This window comes from Corvus hawaiiensis, chromosome 16 (genome assembly GCF_020740725.1).
Source record: "Corvus hawaiiensis isolate bCorHaw1 chromosome 16, bCorHaw1.pri.cur, whole genome shotgun sequence".
Lineage (NCBI taxonomy): Eukaryota > Metazoa > Chordata > Aves > Passeriformes > Corvidae > Corvus > Corvus hawaiiensis.
The window spans coordinates 3,173,214-3,196,762 of NC_063228.1; the positions used below are offsets into that span (position 1 = coordinate 3,173,214).

At 43.9% G+C, this 23,549-nt stretch overlaps 1 protein-coding gene across 1 annotated transcript in view; it reads left to right on the top strand.

The window, feature by feature from the left end:
• The window catches only part of FAM20C (FAM20C golgi associated secretory pathway kinase), a 59,186-nt gene extending 36,028 nt beyond the window's left edge, over positions 1-23,158 (top strand). The window contains exons 5-11 of the mRNA XM_048320498.1: positions 9,754-9,846; positions 11,582-11,697; positions 18,632-18,812; positions 19,371-19,480; positions 20,970-21,051; positions 21,150-21,209; positions 21,985-23,158. Of these exons, the coding sequence (XP_048176455.1) occupies positions 9,754-9,846; positions 11,582-11,697; positions 18,632-18,812; positions 19,371-19,480; positions 20,970-21,051; positions 21,150-21,209; positions 21,985-22,237 (895 nt within the window). The 3' untranslated portion in view covers positions 22,238-23,158. The remainder of the gene's footprint in view (positions 1-9,753; positions 9,847-11,581; positions 11,698-18,631; positions 18,813-19,370; positions 19,481-20,969; positions 21,052-21,149; positions 21,210-21,984) is intronic.
• The last annotated feature ends 391 nt before the right edge of the window (positions 23,159-23,549 follow it).

Consider the following 23,549-nt stretch of genomic DNA (forward strand, 5'->3'; position numbering starts at 1 on the left):
TGAGTGGCCAGAGCTGCTGCGGGGATCTGGTGCTGATCACAGGCTTGTTCTTGCAAAGTGCTGAGCACAAAACAGCTCCGAGGAAGGATTAAGTCTGTGCTTGACTGTCAAGGACACACATAGTTCACTGGCTATATGTGTGCCCAAAGTTAAGCATGTGCTTAATGAGGCTCGAGTGCTTCGCTTAGGGCAGAGCTGAATCCGTAATAGCTCCATGTTTTTGCAGCTTTTGCTGAAAAACGGGGCTAATATTTTCCTGCTTCCTGGGAGATTTTGAGGACAAACTTGCTAGTGTTCATGGTTCTCGTAATGATAGCAAGGAAACTCATGAATAAAAAGGAAGAAATTATGTATCAATACATCAGACTCACAGTAATTACTTTTTCCTACAAACCTATTGTGAACCCAGGAATTTCAATAGACACGTACATCACGTACAGTGAGAAGAAAAAATCCAAAAAGCTGAAAGAAATTTGAGCTCTGCTATGCTTCTAATATGTTTAATGTTATTGTTCCATTAAATCCCTACCCTTAATGACCCCAGACATATTAAATAACATTCTCAGGGCTGAAGAAATGCTTCAGACTTCTAATTTTACACATATTTTTTCCTCCTGTGCTCTCAGACCTCTAGAAGTGTTATATATTGAAAAGCCTCTGTAGAAAATACTCTGCAGTCTTTTTCCTGAAGGGAGGCTGCAGGTGACTGGGCTCACATGGAGCTCTGTTTGCTCTTGATGGTTTTTCAAAAATAGTTTTTGCAGCTGTATCATTTTTCTTGTTTGCAATTTGTGGCAAGCAGACAATGTACAGTGGAGCCTCAAAGGGATAAATCAAGGGGAAAGATGACAGATATCATGGGCTTGGCATGGCAAAAATGCTCACACTGCTTGCTTAAGAGCACAAAAGAACCTAGGCCATGCAGGGACAGAAAGTATTCATGGTGATATAATTTCTTAATGAAGATGCCTTAAAAAAGGCACAAAATATCACTGCAACACCTCATTAATGACATCTTCCCGCTTTTTTAATTGCTGTGAGGCTTTTTTCTCCCTGCTGTGACAACAGCATTGACCATATTAACATTGGCACTGGGAACTCTTTTGCTGGGCTGTCAAGTACCTTTTAATCTTTCAACTCCTGTATGTCAAGTCAGGTTTCTATCTCAAGGATGAACCAAACCGTATTTCTGGGTCAAGAATTTTTTTTTTTTTTTATCTGCAAAGTAAATTAGTGACAGGAGCTTCCCAGAGCTTGCCTTTCTTTTCACACTGTGACTCATTTGTTTTTCTGTACAAGCCCTGCTTGTTCTGGATGATGGAAAAACATTTCTACTCAACAAGCACTGCCGCTTAGCCACTGTGGCATCAGTGTTTGTCTGTTCTCTACATTCCCTCTTCCCACCAGCATCTCAAGAGGGGAGACAAAGATGAGTTTGCAGCCAGAGTCCCACCTTTGCACCCCTGTAATTTATGGGTGCTGCCTCCTGTGCAGTCAGCACTCCAGAAAGGATTGTAACCCTCCTGGGCAGGGGGAGGCTTCTCTAAATCAGGGTGTGAAGACCTGAGATTCTGATTTTTGAAATACACACTTCAGTCCCCACTGCTGGCCAAAAAGCAGCCGTGCCTGTCGCTGCTTACAGCAGAAGCAGCCCTGGACAGAGCTCACTACAGCAATTGTGAAAAGCATCTTTATTTCCTTTACCCCAGCATCCAGTGGGGCTGCTTTTGCATGATAACTGAGATCTGCCCCATAACACTGGAAAAACTCATCTTACCTCAAGTGTTTTTTAAACTTGTGTGCTTTCTAACACTGCCTGCCTCTAAAATTTCAAGATTCCTTAAAGAAAGGCATAAAACACCCTTGTAGCACCTCACGGATGTGTGCAGGGGAAATACAGGCAAATGTTACTGAGAATGATCCTACGTGTCGGGTCACATCATGTCCAAACCACAGCAGGCAGTGTTAGCTATTGCTGTGTGTGCTGGGTTACACATTAAATGCCTCTCTGTACACCCACCTGGAGCTGGGTAGCACTGGAGCTCATCTCTCTGGTTTTGTAGGGCTTACCTGCTCCGTAACAGCATTTCATTTGGCTTTCTTTACAGCCACCTCCTAAATAATAGTATAAAACAATTACAAGAATAAGAATAACAACTAGCCTGTGAGTCTCAGCTCTGCCCAGGCTGAGAGCTCAGCACCCAGCACACCCCATGTCCTCAGCCACGTTCCCAGGGGACACGAAGGGGACCGGCGGCTGTCACACCAAAAAGCGCGGGTGGGGAACACATCCTGACAAATGTGCTTACAGTAAGGGATTTTTTTCCCCATTTGCTTTTCCCATGGTGACAGTCAGCTACTTACTGGGCAGAGCTGGAAGTAATATTCTGAACTGCTGGAGGAAATTTTCCCAGTTGATCAAACTCTTATGTGCTTTGTGCTGATCAAAGATTCTCTTCATGTCTTATGCATTTGAAAGCACAAAAGAATGAATGAAAAAAGAGCTATTCTTCTGAGCTGGTAGACAATGAAATGATGATTGGTGAGATTATGCCTTGACTTTACTGTCAGCACAATGTCAGTAAAGGCAACAGTATAGAGAAGGTGCATTTAGAGATATTAATACCACTAAAAGAAACAGAAAATCCCCCAAAAAAGAGGAAAATGTCTGGGTGTATTATTATTTTTATAGTTTAGTGGAGAATAAAATGAATTTTTCATATTCTTGAATCATATATTTGCCCTGATTATTCATCCCTTCATATCATATCTGCTTGTGTAGGCAGGAGTGGTAACTCAATGTTTTGCTCAGGTGAAAATCTGCTTTTATATATATATATATTTATATATGTATGCATCTAGTGCATGGCATGGCAGGAACCTTCCACTGGTGCTGCTCCCAGCAAGGGACTTTGCACAACCTTTTCACAAATGCCCTGACCTGTGTAGAGGAATTAGAGGTTGCTTCTTTGACTTCTAGCAACAGTGTTGGTTTTAATGGCAAAGTCTAAAATAGGCTTTTTTTGATGAATTAAAAATAAATTAATTGTGCTGAGTAAAGAAGGCACTTCTGAGCTGAGGAATCTGCAGTCTCAAGGCATTAAGGCTTCGTTCCCAGGTCTTGGCTTGGGGATGCTCTTTTCAGGAACGGGAGCCAGTTGTTCTGGTGTGTTTGTCACATGTATCACCCCTCAAAAAGGCACACACATCAACTGCAGCAGGTGTCTCTGGGATGGTTTTGTCCTGCTCATGGAGCGAGGAGAAAGAGCAAGACTGGAAATAAGCAGGGGAGGAAGGCAGCACATGTGGACTAGGATGAGAGCCTGTAGCCATGGGATCACAAAAGGACGTTTTGAAGATCACATTAGAGCAATGTCTGTCAAGAATGGTTTAGTTCTAGCTGATCTTGCCCTGGGGCCTGGGAATGGGCTAGGTGACCTCCTGAGCCTCCTTTTGCTTTTACAAAAGTAAACTCAATAACGCTGCTTCCTTGTGGATTTTCTCTCCCTCTTCCCCCCACTGTCCTTCTATGCCAGGTAACAAGATATTTATATACACAAATGTGCTTTCCAAAGCTTATTGTCATTCTCTGCATAAGAAGTTTGTGATTTATATTAAGCTGACTGGTCCTTGAGCATGTGCTGTTGTCAAGCTCTCTCCGTCTGCTCAGGAGAAAAGCACTCCGGGGCTGGCACTCAAGAGCATGATCTGGGTATTTATCCTTTTGGCAGTTTGCTAATTATTCCTGTTGCTATCACATCCCCGTGCGGATTTCTGTCTCTCTGCCACAGTAAATATTCTCTCATTTTTTCGAGCTGTGGAGCTGGTACTTATACTGGAGAAGCCTGAATATCCTGCAGGGGCCCATATTGTCATTTGGTTGATAGCAGTGGAATGGGCCAAACATCCTTTCTGTACCACTCAAATTGCATGTCTTTGCATTCCTGTGTTGGCCACTCATTTTCTGGCCCATATTCTGCTCTTGTAAACAGCTCCTATCGTCCCTGGGAGTGCTCTTTGTAGCAAATGCTTTGATAAAGCCGGAGCCATCAGCTGCCAAGACTCCATAAGGAGTCAGAAATAGGCACCAGATATCTCTGCTACTGTAGATGGAGCTGCATTAGCAGCATCATTTCTCTTCCTGAGGACTTAGTAAGCCATTAAAATGTATTATAAAATTAAATGGCATTTTTTCCACCTGGTCTAACCGGTGCCAAGTGCATTGAAAACCCTCCCAGATGACACAACTCTGCATGCAAAATCTCAGAGTCTGCCCTCCTAAGGACTGCAGCTGCCTCAGAGACACCTTTTTTTCCATGGGCTGCCTCCTTCCCTTAGAATAATAAGCTTTAGATGATCTCGGGGGACTCTAGATCCCCCTGCTGCACAATCCAATTTGACCTAAGTGTTGCATGGAGGGGAGGGAGGGAGGGAGAAAATCTTGCAAGCAGACACCGGACTTTCAGTCTGAGATTCCCATTAGTACAAAGAAGAAGTTCATCAGTGAGGGCTTGGGAGATTTCATGCCTGTCTGTGTTGGAAGAAGGGCTCTCTGGAATTGATGGAGCATCATCTGTGCTTCAGTGGTGTGCTGGATCAAGGGGCTGCCTGTGGAGCTTCCAGATGCAAAAAATCCCCGAGTCCTTTCCAGGCCATAAAATCATTGAAACAGCAGCAATCTGCTGAGTGGACACCTTTTAGTCTTGCATTAACTATCCTTTTAGTCTTGTATTAGCTGTATTTTATCATTTAGGTAACGCTGTATATGAACTGTTGAGCCTGCAGCTCAGCTTCAGGACAGGTATTTAAACACCTTAAGTGCTCCACAGGAAGAGAGGAAAGCTGCTTTCCAAAGGAGAAGAATAGCAACCTATGGCTGTGGGTAGACCCAGTTAATCTTCTGTTATCTGTTCTGATAGCCAAATTATGCTCTTATCAGTGCTAGTCCTGTCCCTGCCAATGCAATTACGAAGCCTCACTGGTTTATATCTCTTAGTGAGTTTGCTGCTGCCCAATTCCCCTGGCTGGGTCAGGCAGGGGCTCTGTCTGCAGAATGGCCTGACCCAAGCAAACCTGCTCCCTGCTGCAGCAAAGCTCATTGTTGTGCTCCCTAATCATCTCTAATCCCAGCGGCTGATTCCCCTGATTATGTGTCAGAACACGAGGCTAACCTGTTTAAAAGGAGCTGTTTTCCAACCAGCAGCACTTCCTCTCCTTAGTTCAGGGACGTGGGTCTGACACAAGAGGTGTCTCAGAGAGGTCTCTGGATGGCAGCATGGGAAGACAGCATGTGTCTGTCAGGATAACACTTAGCTCACATTGGGCTCTTTGCCCTATTTTCTAGCTTTTTGGCTGCTCTACAGATAATAGAACCCCTCCAGAGCAGAGGAAGTCTGGCACTGAGCAGGATTCTTTCGAGTAATGCATGGCCCTGGTGGGTATTAATCCTGGTAGTTTAGGCAGGTGTATGCTAGTGATCCTGGAAACTAAATACAGATTTCAATGGTAAAGGTTTTATTTTTTAGAATATAATGTTTTCTGAAATACCAGAGAGTCTGCAGAGCCTGCAGTCACCCTGTGGTGATTTGGTTCATGAACAGCAAAAAGAAAAGTCCTGAGAAGTTATTAATGTTGAGGCTGGGGGATCAAGTGATTGGCAAAAAAAATGTTTCCAGAAATATTTAAGAGAAGCTTGAGACTTTGCAATTATTTCTGAACCCAAATTACTATGTTGATTTATCCAAATACTACTGAACACCAAACCAGGTCCCAACCATAGCTAGAATGGAGCTGATTTATTCATGACTGTTCATTTATCAGAGCAGCTTTCTCTCTTCTGTTTGTAAGCATGACTCACTTTTATAGCCACCAGATCAGATCACAGTTGCATCTTATCTTGTGTCAACACAAACGTGTCCCTGTCCTGTATAAAATCCTTCTTTGCTTCCTATGTTTTTTCTGAGTTGTGCCATGGTGGGAAAGTCTTCATGGGCTTTGATTTCCCCTTAGTTCTTATTTCTTCCCTACACGTGTTACCGTGCTGATTTGTCTTTTCCTCATGCTGTAATTGGGCTGGTGCCACTGTGTAATTTTTAACTGTGTGCAGTATCAACAGACCTCCATCTGTCTCTCCTCCAGAGCTTCCCAGCCTGCCACTATAAATATCTGCCAAATCCTTCTCCAAAGAGAGGATCACCAGATTCCAACTGTTTGCAAAATACGAGCTGCTGCCAGAAATCCTCTCCCACCGTCTGCAACCTGTGCAGAACCTGTCCCTGCTCGGTGTGGGATGGCACTGCTGGCACTGAGGAGCTCAGACTGGAATTCATTGTCCCTCAGAAGCGTGTGCTGCTGCAGAGGGCCCAGCATGTTGGTCTCTTTGCTCAAATATCTCATTATATGTGTCATTTTATTGGACAATAACCTTCAATAATCACCGGGTGATAAAACCAAACTAACTTGTAGGTAGGGGTTTTTTTTTTTTCCCTTTTAAAATGAAATTCTAATTTAAAACATGCTGTGGGGTGGATCAGTTCCAGTGTTGTTTTATAAGATGCTTTACTTGATCTGGAAGGGTCTGGGAGTTCATCCCCCTGTCCCAGCCTGTCACTTAGGGACTGAGGACCACTTACCATGATATAAAGCTGGAGTAACTGGTTGGACTTGCTCAGAGCAGTTTGATCTCCACCTCTCTATACTTATACATCAGAATGGATCATTAGAAGAATTAAGAATTAGCACCAAACAGGCTTGGTTGGATTGTGCACAGTTTAAAAAAAAAAAAAAAAAAAAGAGGCAAAATAAAATAAAATATACCTTTTTAAAAAACTATATCATAAAAATAAAACTTGGATAAAATATTTTTATGTATCAATGCAGTTGGATAAAGTAAAAATTCTAGATTATGAGGTAGGTGCCCTTTAACACAGTTAAAGCCCTTCTCATATCAGTCTGTTAATGGCATTGATTCAGAGCTCTGTGAGGCTCCCTGTAAGTTCAGTTGTGTACCTTGGGCTATGATCCACACGTGTTAGTGTTTGCTGGTGGTATGGCAGCTTGCTCCGGCTGGGGAATTCCCAAGGAACCTCTTTAGGTACTGCTGCAGACATCATATTAAAAATAAATGTCTGCTTGAATAAAAATCTGTCTGTTTAATGTCAGATCCAAGGAACCAGGTTTCTGTTGTATCTGTGGAAGATTGGAGTAAGTCAGCAGAAAGGATTTTTCAAGGTTATTTCAGGAGAGGGTTTCATGTCTGGACCTGCCACGTCTCAGTTGTGTAGAGCTCTGCAGAGGAGCATAAGGAATGTAAAGTATCTTGGGAGGGTGGTAAATCCTCCTTCCAGTCTACATTCTGAGTAACAGGGCATTTTCAAGAGGCAGAGAAGTGGGTGCCATGCGTTTGGCATGAGCATGGACCATGTGAAAAGTGGCTGGGGAGCACCTGAAGCACAAAGAAACTTGGGAGTTTGTGTCATGATGTGTCATCAGGTTCAAAAAGTACTGGGGTTTCCATTCTAGATTGCACTATGGATTTGGTGTCCGTTTTTGAAGGTTTTAGGGCAACCAATTTCATGGTTTTCGTAGGAGGGTGTGCTGCCACTTAATAATACATTATGACGGCAGAAAGATATGTACAAACAAGTCTGAGCCTGCAGGGCACCTGAACTTGCTCCCAGCCAAAAAATATCCGCAGCCATTCCCGGGGTGGCAGGGAGCACCGGGAAGAGGGAAAGGGAGCACAGGCTGGGCTGGGGCAGGGCTGTGCTTGCAAGGCTGAGATCCAGCCCTCAGTTAAGTCTGATTTTCTGGAGCAAGGTTTTCTCGTAAAGGAACAGCCGTGGTTTCTTTTACGGTCTTTGGGAGATAAAAAGCAGATGGCATTGATTAGCTAATTAGTAATATTTTCTGCAACTTACCAGCTTGATGTGCATAAAGTTTGCAAAATCTTGGGGTGAGGATTTATTGAAGAAATCAACTCTTTTAAAATCGGGGGAGGAGGGAAGGTTTCATGCAAATGTGTAATTTTATGTCCGGCAGAAATAGGTTAATCTTTTTTTTCTTTGAATTCATATTCAGAGCTCATTCCTTCATTTTTTAGGGGAATATGCACAATGAGGTTGCAGCTCTCCTAACTCTTGTCTTGACTGCATAGTGCATTGTGTGAAGTGCCAGAGGTTCTGCTCTCCCCCATTCCTCTTTCTGGGTGTGCTCCTTGCCCTTTTGCATTTCTTATGGAGACAAAGCAAAATACTGGTTTTTATTTCATTCCAGGCTCGCTTTTAGCTTGTGTCCTTGTGAACCCTTTGTGGCCACAGCAGCCCCCTAGCAGGACTTCTGCCAAGTGCTGGCCACCTCCATGACCACTGCTGTGACAGTGGTCAGTGCTGTTTCAGCCAGAGCATCACTGGGGTGTTTAAGGCTGCTCTGACCTTGAGTTCTATTGGACATGAGTCAAATACCTTGATGTTTTTCATCATTTAGGGCAAGATAGAGTACCTTGCCAAGAGGTTAATATAAAAAGGAATGTCTGAGAAAGGGTATCAGGCTTTCAAACCCTGCTGGGTGCACAGCAAACTCTTCATACAGCAGAAAACCACAAGATTTTTCTCTTTTCTCCAGCAGCCTGGAGAGCCCTGCCAGGGCCTGTGGGCAGACACCAGCCCTGGTAGTCACAGTGGTGGGTGGACACAGCTTCAGGTCCCCAGCAAACTCAAAATTAGGACTTCTGCGGAGGTTTGAGCTCTGCACCAGCACCACCCCAAAGCCTCTCATGCACCAAGGTCCCCGTGCAGAAGCTGTATTTTAATTGCCAGCGTGCAGCACGAGTGACGCACGAGCTGTCAGCTGGGCCACCTGTGACAGTGGGCAATGAGAAGGAACTTTGTTTTCCTCTTCTGGAGAGCTGTCCTCCCTTGCAGATGCTCTGCAGGCAGCTTTGCTGTGCTTATCTTCTGCTGAAGACTTCAAAACAGGGCATTACACAGGTTGAGGTGCAGCCCAGACATGGCACTGGTCAGCTGCTTGAGTTGTGCTCCATCCAGAAGGACTGGAAGTTGCCTGAAGTGACAGAAAGATTTGCTCCTGTCTTTGTATTTTCTATGTAGTGTGCTATGGAAGCTTTAGCCTTCCTATTTCCAGCCTTCCTATCAGAATGACATTTTTTATTAGTTCTTAAATTTAAGAAACATCAAATTCTGCATCCTCTCTCAAGCACAGTCTTGTTAATGTTCTTTGAAACGTGACAAGTGTTGTGGCCATCAAACTGCAATGATCCTGTTCCTTCTGAAATGAGAAAAACATGTCACTTTTGGCTCTAAGTAATACAAAGGGAGAGGCATATTCCAAGAGCTGCATGGCTGCCAAAGATGAAAGAAAAATGTTATTACTTTTGGAAATTTCATAATTACAGTTAATGATAATTTAATGAAATGACATTGTCTTCACCGCTATTGCTAATGAAATGTTTGAGAGTGATAAAACAGGTCTTGTTAAATAGAGGAGAGTTTTGAGTGGAACAGCTTTGTGACAGCAGACTGCCTGCACAAGTCTTGAATTCCTATTTTTTGTTAGAGTAGTTTAAAAAAGAAGATAAAATGAAGGCTGTGTGGGAAATAATGCACAAATGAGGTATTTAAAGGTCTTCCATTAAGCAAACAATACTGAACTACTGAACAGCATGCTGATGACTGAGCACTGCTCCTTAGAAATGCTAGCCCTTCATTAAAACTCTTCCCTTGTTTTCCTTTGCAGGCAAACCAGAGAACAAGAAACCCCGCCTGACTTTTTTTACTTCTCAGACTATGAGAGACATAATGCAGAAATAGCAGCATTTCATCTGGACAGGCAAGTAGAGTGAATTTGCATTAAAAGAAAAGGGGAAATATTGTGATAAGTTGCTGCACTTGGCCATTCCTGAATTACTTTTTAAAAGGGGAAAGTGGAACAAAGTGGGCAAACGTCATAAATAAATGAAATGGCAGATGATGAAAGAGTAGGTTAATAATTAGGAAATGCGACTTGCTCTGGGAATGAGAAACCTGGCAATAAGTAATTCTCAAAAAGAAAGAGAAGTTATATTGAAGAGAAACTGAGGAATTAAGTTCCCTTGTGATCTTGAAGTACATATGGTGAGGACCCATCTCCCAGGGAACGTGTCACGTAAGTGTGACGGGAGTCTGGCTCACCCCAATTAGCTCCAGAGCACGGAGATCCAAGCGACACGTGGGGAATGGCGTGAGTATTCAGAGAGGAGTAATGGAGATGGGGAGGGAGTTCTGGTTCCACAGCAAAAAGCTGGGACTGTCCCACATCAGGAGCATATTTAGGCCCCAAGTTAGTGGGAAGGAGAGGGCAGTGGTGGTCATCTCATGCTCCTGTTGCTGAAAATGTCCCCCCTCCAGAGTTAGTGCAGGGGATGGTGGATGCCCTAGGACTGCAGCCCTCCCTGCCTGCCCAGGTTAGGGGTGGGAATTACTAATTAGTGATTAACAGTATGTCTGGAAACAATGGCATTTCACTGAAGCATCTTTCGCACTGTGAAAGGCCAAGAAACATCCTTTGGAAAGCTCAAAGCTTTGAGGCCACAAGTTATTTGGGGGTTTGTGTAGTGTTGCTGCCTTCTAGGATGATGCCTGGGATATGGGAACATATCAGCGGGTGGCACAGGGTAGGTTTGCCAGTAAGAGCCAATCCTGATCAGATCCTTCAAGGATCTTCTCTATTTTATTGTTGTTGACCTTGGTGTTGATCCCTTCTGCTTTATATTTTATAGTGCTGTTTTAAGCAGATGGTGCTGTAGAAAAAAACATTAGTGGAGTTCCTATGGGGGGTGTGTTAAATATCCACACACTAAGCAGGAAAAGCAGTTGCTATGCGGTGTAGAAAATGTGAACAGCAGACAGTGGGTATAAAAATCGTGCCTCTGGGGACACTTTGTATGGGGTCTTTGCTCTTTTACTGTATCTAATAGCAATGCTTCGTAGGGAGGTTTTTATGATCTACGAGGGCGGGGGAGTTTGGAGTGGAGAGAGGCTCTTCTCCCAGCCTTTGCCTGTGGGAAAATTTTTGGTCTCAGGGAGATTGTTTAGGTTGGTGTAAGGGTATTAAAACAGAGAGGAGCAGAAGGAAATAAACACATACTAAGACTGTCTGCAAAAGAATTACATGGTGTTTGTGGGAGAAAGAGGCTGAAATCCCATTCACCAGATCACTTAAAAGGCTGGTGAGCAAAATGCATGTCACAACAATCATACAGTAGCATGAAGTAGAAAAAAATAAATTCTTGCTGTCTCTGGTTTTTGGAATCATATGTATCTTCATTTTTATCATGGAACAATGCCCTCCATACTTTTCTTGTATTTTACTGCATACTATGTGGGCAACTCAGAGCTCATCATATTCAGGACATATTTTGTAATATATTGTGTGAGGGATTAGCCAGTTTAAAGTTGATGGGCTTTATACTCCTTAAAGACCACGGATAAATGTGCCTTCAGAGTGTAATGAAGCTTCCTAAAACCTCTAACTATCATTACATCTTAATCCTTTACATAAACGATGTCTTTTCTCCCTCTTGCAGGATCCTGGATTTCCGGCGCGTGCCCCCGGTTGCAGGTAGACTGGTTAACATGACAAGGGAAATACGAGATGTTACTCGTGACAAGAAGCTGTGGAGAACATTTTTCATCTCACCAGGTAGTCCTGGAAATAACACTCTATTCTTTCTATCCTGCTGAACACATACTTAAGGAAACGATGTGTAGATTGCTTAATTGCTCAGATATTTCTAATAAAACTGTCTTCTAGACCTTTGAATAAAAATAGATGTGGAGACATAGCTTACAAAGAAGACTTTATTGTTTTGAGTTGAGTGCCTTTTCCCCTTGACAAATTATCCGCAGAGAGAGGCTTTTATGTTTGCCAAAGCAATGTATTCAACAAATGTTTTATGTAGAACAATTTCTAAGGCAATTTTTTCTGGTGCTCTCCATTTACCCAAAACCTTATTACCCAGCCCATTAGTTATTTAGGGCTTTTTTCCTACTGCAGTGTGATCTGTCACTTCTGTTGGTCAGATGCCTTTATTTCTGGGTTTGACCGGAGGACCAAACCTAATTTCTCAGAGTCATTCAGGTTTTATTACAACAGGAGTTTGGAAAAAAAAATCAGGAAATAGATATGTAATATATCGTGCTTCCAGCTCAAATTCTCTGTTGGGCTAGAAGTGACCTGAATTTTTCCCAGTCCTCACTCTTGCTTTGAGGGCTGACCCAGGAGCTGATACCACTCACTCTTCACTCTTTCACAACATTTTATGGACCCAGTCAAGGATGGAGCTCCACAAGGTGGGAATTTTACAGACACAGGATAAAACCCTATCCTGCTCACCAAAGTATACAACTGGAATAGGGAAAAATGGGCAAAGGGTGGGAAGAAGTGACAGCATCTCTGTTCAGCTTCTGGGATGCCAAGATGGAGAAATTAAGGCTCTGAGTTAAGGCACAGAAATAATGTTTAAGTTTGTTCTTACATATAGAATTTATAGGTTATAGGTTCAATTTAAAGCACAGTGCCATGTTCCAGTAGCTTAACTCATATTGTTTCAGCTGTGTGCAAATGTGCTTTGCTGAACTGAGGCTGTGACTTGTGTAAGAGGCAATCTGGAGCAGAAACCTCTGGAGATCTCTCCCTTGCTCTGTGTGTGATTGGCCAGAAGCTGTTTATCCCAGATCCCTAAAGTCGAGATCCAAAGACTTAATTACAGTTTCTCCCAATGTAACTGTAATTTATTGCTGTTAGCTAGAAACCAGAGCCCTGTCGTTGCAGAGCTTTTGCTCTTAAAATGTTTATCACACTTTTCTGATCCCCAGTAAAGTCATTATTACAGCTGTTATTTTTAGCTTTGTATTTATGTTCAGCTCTGCAGGACACAGTTGAGCAGACAGTTATTTATTCCAGGAACTTCACTTGTAAAATACATTACATAATTGCAGAAGGTTTCCTTTTACCCTGTGTTCTGAGCACTCCAATTTTACATGCATGGTTATGGTGACAGTACGTGTTCCCCAAACCTGGTGGGCAGACATTCTGCATTTGCCTCAATTGCTTTCCCTCCCTCTTTGTCTCTCTATACTTTTTTTTGCCTTGCTTTTTGTAGGCAAATATGCGCAAAAAAAGGGCAAAAAAATCTTTTGATGCACAAAGTGCTTTGGCTCACGTGAAATATAAGCCATTTTTTTCCTATTTTGGCAAGTAAGGTGTGGATTAGTAGGTTTGCTTGATTTTTAGTCTTCTCAGGTTATATTTCAAGGCTTAGGGGTGAACTTGAATGATTTCTGAGAATTACAAAACTGTTCTCAAGTACTGAGCAGCTTACAGCAGCCAGAGCAGGGCAACACAGAGTTAAGGCTGCCAGTTCAGATGAAGATCTTTATCTTGTCATTATGAAATTCTGGACATCCAAGGGATGATCCAAGCATAATCCTTTACTCAAATTTATTTAGAGGTCTCAGATAAATTCAATTAAAATATTTGATTAACTATGAATCAGGCTTTTCTGGAGAACAAAATGCTTAAGCAATTAATTTTTCTTTCCATTTTACATTTCCTGAATCAATACACTTTGGTTAAATCACGTTGGTTACTTGTCAGAGTTCTTCCCTACAAGTCCCCAGATTAATTAGTCAGGTTCTCATTAACATGTGCCCAACCTCTGTCTTGTATTTCATACTGACCTTAAAAGGCAGACATTAATTAATGCTTAATGAAAAAATAATAAAGATCCTAAATTAAGCTTTTAGAAGCAACTTTCACAAGCCCAGCAGGCAGCTCAGGCAGCAGATTGAGGGCAGAGAAGGAAGAGGGAGGTACTGGGGTGAGATTTGTGGTCTGGGGACTGAGGATGAAGAGGGAGCAGGGAGCCTGGGGAAGGCTGAGGGGCTGACCTGGCCCTCTGGCAGATGGAGGGCAGCTGAGTCAGTCGGTTTTGAGGGAGAGCTTCCTCCAAAGGTGAGAAATTGAGGTGTGACCTCTTGGTACATGCACAAACCAGGCTGTGCACCAGCATAAAGCTGCCAAGGACCCTCTGGAACTCCCTTTCAGGTAGCTCTGTCACTGCATCTCCATCCCCAGCAGTGCTCAGTGACAATTAGTAGTCATGGGGACACGTGGTGCCTGCTGGCAAAATATCCCTCTCCATACACGTGTACCCAGCTCTTAAAATTAAACGAGCACTAAATGAAATGGATTTTATAGGAAGATGTTCCCCTCAGGCTGGGAGGGGGACCTTTGAGGGTGGTTATTGATGATGCTCACCAATCACAGGATCATGGAATCAGCTGCATTGGAAGGGGCCCATCAGGCTCATCCAGTCCTGTTCCTGGCCCTGCACAGGACACCCCAAGGATCCCACCAAGAGCATTGTCCAAGCATGTGTTATCTCCCAAACTGGTGTTGGAAGAAACCTCACTGCATTTCCACTCCTGGGCCACTCCCTTGTCCCATCAGGCATGGAAATCAGGGCCAGGGAGCCACAGGCAGCCGTGGCTTCAGAGCACGGTGCCGAGCAGCATCCCTGCTTCCGTGGAAAAGTGACAATGGCTGTGAGCAGGCAGATCACTGGATGCATTAGGCTGCAGTCAGAGAGAAAGCAGATTGCAGAAAAGTGCACTTCCAGGCAGTTTGGATTTAAACATGAGAAATGGAATTAGGTCAGTAATTATTTAAATTAATTTTATGTCCTTTGCAGCAGGGCAGACTGCAGTAGTCCTGCTACTCTTACAAATGAATGGTAATTTGCTAGGAAAAAAGAGACATACTAATGATGTCAGCCTTCATTTTGGAAGTAATTGAGGCAGCAGCTTAAAGAAATCAATGTTACACAGCGAGTAAGCACTATGTTTTTGTTCATATTAACCAATTCCAAGGGATTATGGATTTTTTTCTCTTTCAGCGTACAATAGCGGTTCTGAATTACCTATTATTTTGAGCAGGTAAATGAAAGATCTTTTGATGCATTGCTGTAGTAAATATTCAGGATTATTTCCAGTACTCCAATTGCACAGGCTTGCTAAATGTCCTCTATTAACAGTCATGCAAAGCTGAATAAAAGAATTGCTCTGCCAAGCAATTTGCTTTAAGGTATCCCACCTTGTTCCTGTTCTTCCTGAGAAGAATTACTGTTCAGCTATCAGGAGGATGCACAGAGAATGTGCAGATGAGTACACAGACACTCTGGTTCTTAATTGTTGTAATTAGTTAGAGTTTCAATCACCAGACCATGATTTTTGCCTGCATTTCGTTACGAATCGCATCCGTTCCTCCTCGGATAATGAAAATCAGACACCGCAACATGGGGTTCTCTTCCCTTTCTGCTGCTTTGGGGAAACAATTTTCATTTCTAGTGAAGAAGGATTTTGCGTGTTGCAAATGCACAGCATTTGAACATTCCAGCAGGTATAAACATCCCTCCCTGCCTGGTTTGCCAGCACTGCTGCTGTTGCCATTCCTGCCCACTCTGCAGGAGCACAAATTCCTGGCTGTTGCTCCCTTTGCAGGTGTACTTATGCAGAAACACCTTCATCTGGTGAGAGGAACACATGGTTTGGGCAATTTTAATGAGAGAAGAAGGACTGTGCTCCAGTAGGGAGCTCATCTTCCCTTTCCCTCTTATTTTTGCTTCGGAAAGCCAAACCCTGCTCTCCGCGTGGGATTGCCATGAAGCGCTGGGCTTGTGTCTCTAGCTGGAATTTCACCCTCAGCCTGCTGTGCAGAATGTGGGTCACCTACTTAGGTTTCAAAGAGCCTTGCTACAGCACCTTGAAGTCTTAAATGAGAACTGTGGTTTTCTATATTTGGTGCCTCTTTTTTTTCCCTACATTTTTAAGAAGCCTTAAAAATGAATGTTTCCCCAGATAATTCAGGCTGCTGCATCTTACTGCTGGTATGTAAGGACTAGGGTAGACATAATAAGACGTCTATTCCGTGTCAATCAAAGCAGTTAATTTCTTTAGCAGCAGCTTGAGATAAAGCATCCTTTCACCTCCACTATCCCCAGAAATTGGACAGGAGCTGTGGGGAGTAGGTACCACAGGTCTGAGCCCATGGGGGGAATAACTGCTGGCAGAAAAGGATTCGCCATTGAAAGTAACTTCTCACTGAGAAACATACTCATGGTTTTACTGCAAGTTCTCTGTCTTAATGCCAGTAAACACCTTGCTGCTGCTCAGGGGATTGGATGCCTGGAGCTGGTGATGGGGCTCCGTGGAGGATCGATAGCTGGAAGATCGTGGCAGGGATGAGTGGGATGAGTGGCTGGCATGGTGCAGGCAGCACACGTGCTCCCTGCACAGCTCTGCAGCAGCAAACACCAGCACTGCCACAGCCCTCAGCTCTCCTCAAGATTTACCTGGATACCAGTGTGTGATTACTGTCAAGTGATTAGCCCCAGTTACTTTCATTGACAATACAGAGCAGGGTTTCATTGTTCCCAAAGTTAAATTCAGAAGCAAACTATTAAACAGAGTATTTATCTTCCCACTGAGCAAAATGCTGTGTTTAATACAACTTCTTTTTCTTGAAAGGTCAGATTTACATAGTGAGCAGCAGAGGCTGTAATGGCATGGGGGGCATTTGCTGGGCCTTTTGCTCTTTACAAAACTGTTTGGCAGGAGATAAACGAGCACTGGCTTCCTGCTGCCCAGTGCAAGTCAGGTCATAGAAACCTTGGAAGATAAGTTATCTCAGGCAGTCAAGATAAATCCGAATGGTTCCCTCCCTCCACAGATGAGGGGGTGATGCTGAGACAGCTGAATTGAAGCACAAGCCCCACTGCAGCTGCAAATCAGTGGAAACACAGTTTTTAAGAGAGGATATTCTGCTTGGTAAAACACCTAAATTGCAAACTTAGAAGTATAGATATGTCGAGTGATCCCTTCCTTCCTTTTGTAATTTCTGCTCTTCGTTTTCTCTTCCCTCAAGTGCTTTTCTTTTCCTTGAGTAATTGTCAACAAGCTTTTTGGCCACAGAGTAAATATTTCTGGCCTTGGCTGGGATATATTTAACTGCTATGATCCAACCCTGTGAATATAAATAACACAGTTTGGGTCAGCTGGTCCTGAGCACGGATGGATGAGTGGCCCTTGTGAGTCAGGCACGGCAGAGTGATGCAAAAAGGCTGTCTTAGAGTAAAGTAATCACAACTTCATGGACAGATCAGGTGGCCATCAACAGGAAAAGCTGGGACATCAGTGGGAAGCTGGGACAGATTGTCAAGGAGCGACACATCAGCCTTATAGTGTGGTTATTTGGTGTAATTCCGTGGTTAACAGCCAGTCCCAGCTAATGTAGCTAATTACTCAAAAGCATCACAAGACCTTATTGCTACTCCATGTTCCCCTACTTCTCCTTCCTCAAACACAGCTGCTTGCTCTGTTCCTCCCTCTCTCCTGTCATCCCCAGAGTTGTCCCCTGTCCTCCTGACTCACCATCTCCTGCTGGCAGTGCCCCATCTCCACTGGGCTGCCGGTTTGGACTGGGGGGTGTCACAGTGACGTGCAGGGCCGTGTGCTGCAGGGCATCACTGCCATGCAAACCCACCCCTTACCTTCCTGTGGCAGGCAGAAAATCACCTCCTGCTACTCCCAGCTCTTCCTGCCCCATTTACACTGAGCCTGCCCAGAGGGAGAGGAGCTCAGAAACAATATTTGAATTTAGAGGCCTTGTGGGGAATTAGGAAGCAATGTGACTTCTCAGCTTCATGCCTTACCATGAGGAAAGGGCATAGTCTTCCTCTAATGACATTTTATGTGCATAAAGCAGTGTCAAAAAGAGCTGTAGCACACTGACAGGAGCAGCAGTGTGCTCCTATTCCTGTTCCCAGTGCGGCGTTGGTGGGCTTTGGGATGAGCTGCTCTCTCTCACCCTCAGTGAATTCCCGTGGGCAGGGTGTTCCTGTAAAGAGGTGGGTGTTCCTGCTGGTACAGAAGTATGTGGTGGCAGTTTTAGGGAGGTTTTAAGGTAACACACGGTCCAAAACCTGCTGCGGATTCTTTTTCTGTGGTTGTTGGAGTAACGTGAGGTGTGGAGGAAGGAATTTGTGTTTGGGATGTGTGCTGACAGCGTTACGACCGTGCTATTTCCACCTTCCACGCACACCCCCACGGGACTCTTGATGGTAAATAATTCTCCTTGCAAAAACTGCCAGTTCTTCTCATACCAGCAAGGAAATGAATGAAATGTTCTCTGTTCTTAAAGAAACGAGCCAAGATTTTGAGAAGTGACTTAATTTTGGGCACATGCCACTTGTTCAGCTGTGGGATTTGGGGTTCCAGGCTGGGGTAACAAATAGCTCCCAAGGAATGTATCAGTCTGGGAAAACAAAAGAAGGACAGGATTTAAAAAAAATGGGCTTGGGGAATATAAATAGAGTGCAAATAGTCACAAAGAGCTTAGCACAGGGCGTGATCCCAGCCACTGAAATGAATGTCTTTCTAGTGGTTTCAGCAGAGGAAAACTATGTGTGGTAACAGGGGTTTGGATTTATTTCTGCTCCTACATACACCAGTGCTTTTATGAATTCTCAATACTGATTTAAGAATAGGCTTTAAAGCTCTTTCCCTTTCTTTGCCAGCCAACAACATCTGCTTCTATGGGGAATGCTCCTACTACTGCTCAACAGAGCATGCCCTGTGTGGAAAACCAGACCAGATTGAAGGGTCTCTGGCTGCTTTCCTGCCCGATTTGTCACTAGCAAAAAGGAAAACCTGGAGAAACCCTTGGAGACGCTCCTACCACAAGCGCAAGAAAGCAGAGTGAGTAGTGGTGAGCAAAGCTGCACAGGGTGACAGGGAAATAACCCAGCTCCTGGCCTCAGGAGAGCAGCTGGGTTTCCCCAGCCCTGGGAAGGGACAGGTCACTTCACGTGCCAGGAGCTCCAGCTTATGGTCCTGAACCCAAAAGGACCTTCAGTGGCATAATTCCCTCATGGGACAGACACCTCCAGTGGCATTGACAGGATGCAACAGGACCTGTCTAAGTCCTGTCAGAGGGGAAGATTGACTGCTCTCAGCAGCCCTAAACAAGTCTCAGATGTTGCCACCATATGACTGATGGTGCAGCTCATCTCCTAAATCCTGAAGCTACTGGCCAGATAGTTTTCAGTCTTGTGATTTTCTTCCTTTTCCATCAGTCACAGTCTTCCTTGCTTGCCTGCATTGCTGGAAGCAGCCTGAGGAATGTGCTGCCTCTACCTGACCCTGCCCTCAATCGAACATGATACAAGTAGATCTTTGCAAAATAACAACGTTTTTTTTGTAGTTTTCAGTAAGCTTTGTATGTCACATAAAATATCAAAATACTGCCTTTTCCAGATGGGAAGTTGATCCAGATTACTGTGAAGAGGTTAAACAAACACCCCCATATGACAGTGGGACCAGAATTCTGGATATAATGGATATGACAGTTTTTGATTTCCTAATGGGTATGTTTCATCTCTTTCAAAAATTAAATGCAACATTTAATTAGAATAAGAACCATTTCTTTCTGCACTGCTCTGCAGAGCTCAGCAGTTTGCTAAAGCATGGCTGAAACTGCATTTACTGTATGTGCTGTTCTAGATGATTATGAGAAAATGCAGATTTACGTGGTTATGTATTCCCATCAGTGCAGATTAAAGGAACAAAGATGTTCAGAAATGTAGAGTGATGATGAACGCAGGTCAGGCCAGTCTCCTTCACAACAGTGAAGGGCTTCACACTTTGCTTTAGTGAGTGCTTTACCCCTGTAATACATGGCTCCTGGATGCACATGCAAGGACTGCTCATTATTGGTGCTTTGTTTTCATCCTGCAGGAGTGTTCTCTGCTGCTTCTCTACGAAATGTCAGGGTGGGGGGGAAGAAGCATTGCTTTGTCACCAAGGCAGCTGTGGATTCTATCAGGATTTTTTCTCTTTATGTAACCTGATCTCAATAAAATAATTATTTACAACCAGGTAATATTGACCCATTCCAAGCCTAATTCTCCTTCTCATATGAAACCTTTCGTGCTGCAGCAAATACACCTCTAAGGTGCCAACCTACATCCTTGATCTTTGGGCACATGCCAGCATGGACACATCCTGTGCCATTGCCCCCACTGAGATTTCTGCAATAGGCTGCAGCAGGGGAGGCCAAGTGACAGCTCAGGAGCCATAGGTGGCATCTATAAGTAGCTCAAGACCCCTGCCATGGAGACAAAATTCATAGCTTGGCAGCAGTCCTCTGCACATTGACCTTAAAAAACAGATCGCACAGGGAGAGCTGTGCAGCTGTGCAGATCAGCACCATCCTCATCCATATCTACTGTTCTGGCTTCCCAGGCAGTCAGCAATTGGTGCAAAGTTCTCGTTAGAGGAAAACCAGGGTGTGTGTGGTTCAGAAAGTTGAATGTAGTATTAACAAAGTGATCAGGATTAACACCCCTGCTCGAAGCAGGCATTATCTCCTCCCTGAACTAAGCCTTGCACATGCTGTGTGTACCATGTCTGCTTCAGACACCCTACTGACCCCAGGCTGCAGCAGCAGGGCTTACTGTCACCAGGGCAGGAAGCTCTGGTGGCTCAGGACGCAGCTACCCTACAGGTGACCAGGCTCCCCACACAGCTGATGCCCTTGTGCTGGAGAGGGATTTCCCTGGTGTACCCCAGGAGGGGTTGCTGGAGGCTGGGAAGGTTGGCTTTGTCTTCTGATGGGCCTGTTAGAGCTTAAGTATAAAAGCCACAGAGAGCTTGAAAAGCTGCGAGAGGCTTAACAACCCTTCCAGCATCACACACTTTGGGGTATCCATGGTAGGAGCAAAGGAGCTCAGCAGATCTGTTGTTTGCTCTGCTCTACCCAGCTATGGTTTCTGGGCAGCGCTAGGCTTTTACATTGCCCTGACCTGCAGGCTCAAGGCAGAGTGAGAATGGCCTTTTTCTTCCTTTGTTCCATAGGTAACATGGATCGCCATCACTACGAAACCTTTGAGAAGTTTGGAAACGAAACTTTTATTATCCACTTAGATAATGGAAGAGGGTAAATACCTTTAATAATCTTTCTGGGGTTAAAGGAAAAAGAAAAAAGTCACTCTTTAAAACAGCCTTTGTTACATTCTTGCCCTTATCTTTAAATAGGTTTGGAAAATATTCCCACGATGAACTTTCCATATTGGTGCCTTTAAACCAGTGCTGCAGGTACGTTTTCCCTCTGGAGGTGTTTCCTGGTTTACAGTTGTTTCCACTAACAGGACTGAAAATGTTCAAGTGAATCTTGCATTGCACACCATGGAGAGGAGGAGATGTTGTGATCCTGCCCAGCTAGCCCTGAGCATTGGCACTGCCATATTAAATGCCCCGTTGGGTCCAGGACCTTGCAGGAACACAGCCGTGAGCTGTTGGGGGAGAGGCTTTAAGACAAAATACACATCCCATGGAAGTCAAGTGACAAAATCCCAGAAAGTGCTTCTCAACAGCTTTCCTTGGTGCCCGTGGCCAGGGTTTTCAGAGGGGTCAGGTGACATTTGGAGTTTCAGCTCTGCAGGGTGAGCTCTGTGTCTGCGGGGGCTCTGGGCAGCCCTGCAGGGTGAGCCTGAGGAGCCTCTGCTGCTGTCACACATGTCCCTGCTCACGTGTGTCACACGTGTCATTGCCAAGATGGGCATGGCCCTGTGAATGCTGCAGCAGCTCCAGTTGGTGCCCTTCCCAGAGAGGGGCACGAGGGCTGCCTGCACTGCCCCATGGATCTGTGCTCCAGAACCTCTGCCCCTCTAAGGGCCCCCAGAGATCAGTGGCCAGGTAACAATGCCAGCTGCTCATTAGGACTGTGGCAGTGCCTGAGTCTCATCATTTCAGATCCCAGAATAAGGCTCTTAGACTATTATTGTAATGCTGGCTATAAGCCTTTTAGCTTTGTCAAAGTCAACAGTGATGGAAATACCAAATTGCTTTTTTTTCTCCTTTTTTCTCTTAGAATCAGGAAGTCTACCTATCTGCGATTACAGTTGCTAGCCAAGGAGGAATACAAACTCAGTCTCCTGATGAAAGAATCTTTGCTAAAAGATAAAATAGCTCCAATCCTCTACCAGCCTCACTTGGAGGCAATGGACAGGCGGCTGCGGATTGTCCTCAAGGCCATCAGTGACTGCATAGAGAAGGATGGGTATGACAACGTGGTTGAAAATGACTTTAACACGGATGTTAACACTGTTACGACCGAGAGGTAGTGAAATGGCAAGACTACGTTTTTACCAGCTGAGTCAAGAAGATTCAAAGAGGAAAAAGAAAAAAACGAAAAAAATAAAAATAAGTCTTGCAAAAGACTGTGTATGCCACTTTGTGAATTCAGTGAATTCAGAAATGAGATATAATTGTTCCCAAAGTAGGTAAAGTGTAGACTCTGCAAAGGATTAGTTCATTAAGAAAAATAAGTCTAATGTGATGCTTTTCATTAGTTCCTGAAGAGAGATTATGAAAAGATTCAGAAAATACTCAATCATTGACAGACAACAGTCTGATAGCAAAACACCTCCTGTCCTTTTTGTATAGAAAGGAGGCCTTTACTTAATATTTTGTATTTATATATGGTATATCTATGAAACCCCAGACCTACCTTCCAAATTTAACTGAGAGGGACAGCATAGTTTTGTGACTCACACTTTATTTGTGGTGACAGTCCACTTGGTATTTTGTGTTAACCCTTTAAGTGCTCTAATCCACTGTATCTTATTTAAATTGAATGCTTATTTTCCCCCCAGCTACTCAGCATTTAAAGGGTTAAGGCAGTATGAACTTTTAAAGGCAAAAAATAATAATAATAATTATAATAATAATGATAATAAATACAGGGGTTACCAGAAGGGAATTTCACTAATTGTGCTTTGACAGGAATACTTGAATGTTGGTTTTACAAAGTGATGTAAAATGACAAGTTGTACTATTTGTCCATAAGGAGGTGGCAGCTCTTATCTTTCTAGACTGTCATAGCTGAGCTGCTACTTTTCAATTTTGCTTTTGATAGTTTTGTGTAAATATATACATATATGGGTAAAAAGCTGCTTTCAGCAGCTCTAGGCTTACTTTTGCAGCATTTTTGTGGAATTGTTTGCAACGTGGTAAAAGTGCAATAAAGATATGCAAAATGTGTAGCCATCTTGTCTAAATGGATTCATTCATCTTGTTCAGAGCAAAGCTCTGTGCACCAGCCAAGTGTCCCAGAAGTGGTTGTTTAAATTGTCATCCCCTTTTGTAGCAGCAGCAAGTGGAGCTGGAGCAGGGAATTGGTGATTAATACTCAGCGAAATGCTGATAAGGGCCGGGGTGGTGGAGAAGGCTAATCTTTCCTATGGAAGCATTGTTTTGACTGTCATTTCAGCATCCCTTCCTCTTGCAATGATAGCTGTAGAGCAACACCTCTCAAAGATTATGGCTTGACTTGCTGCCCAGAGGGTTTAGAAACACCAGTGCCTCTCACTTGGGCTGCAAAAGCCCTTACACAACCTAGGAAATCTCAGCCTAAATTAGCTGGAAACATGGTAT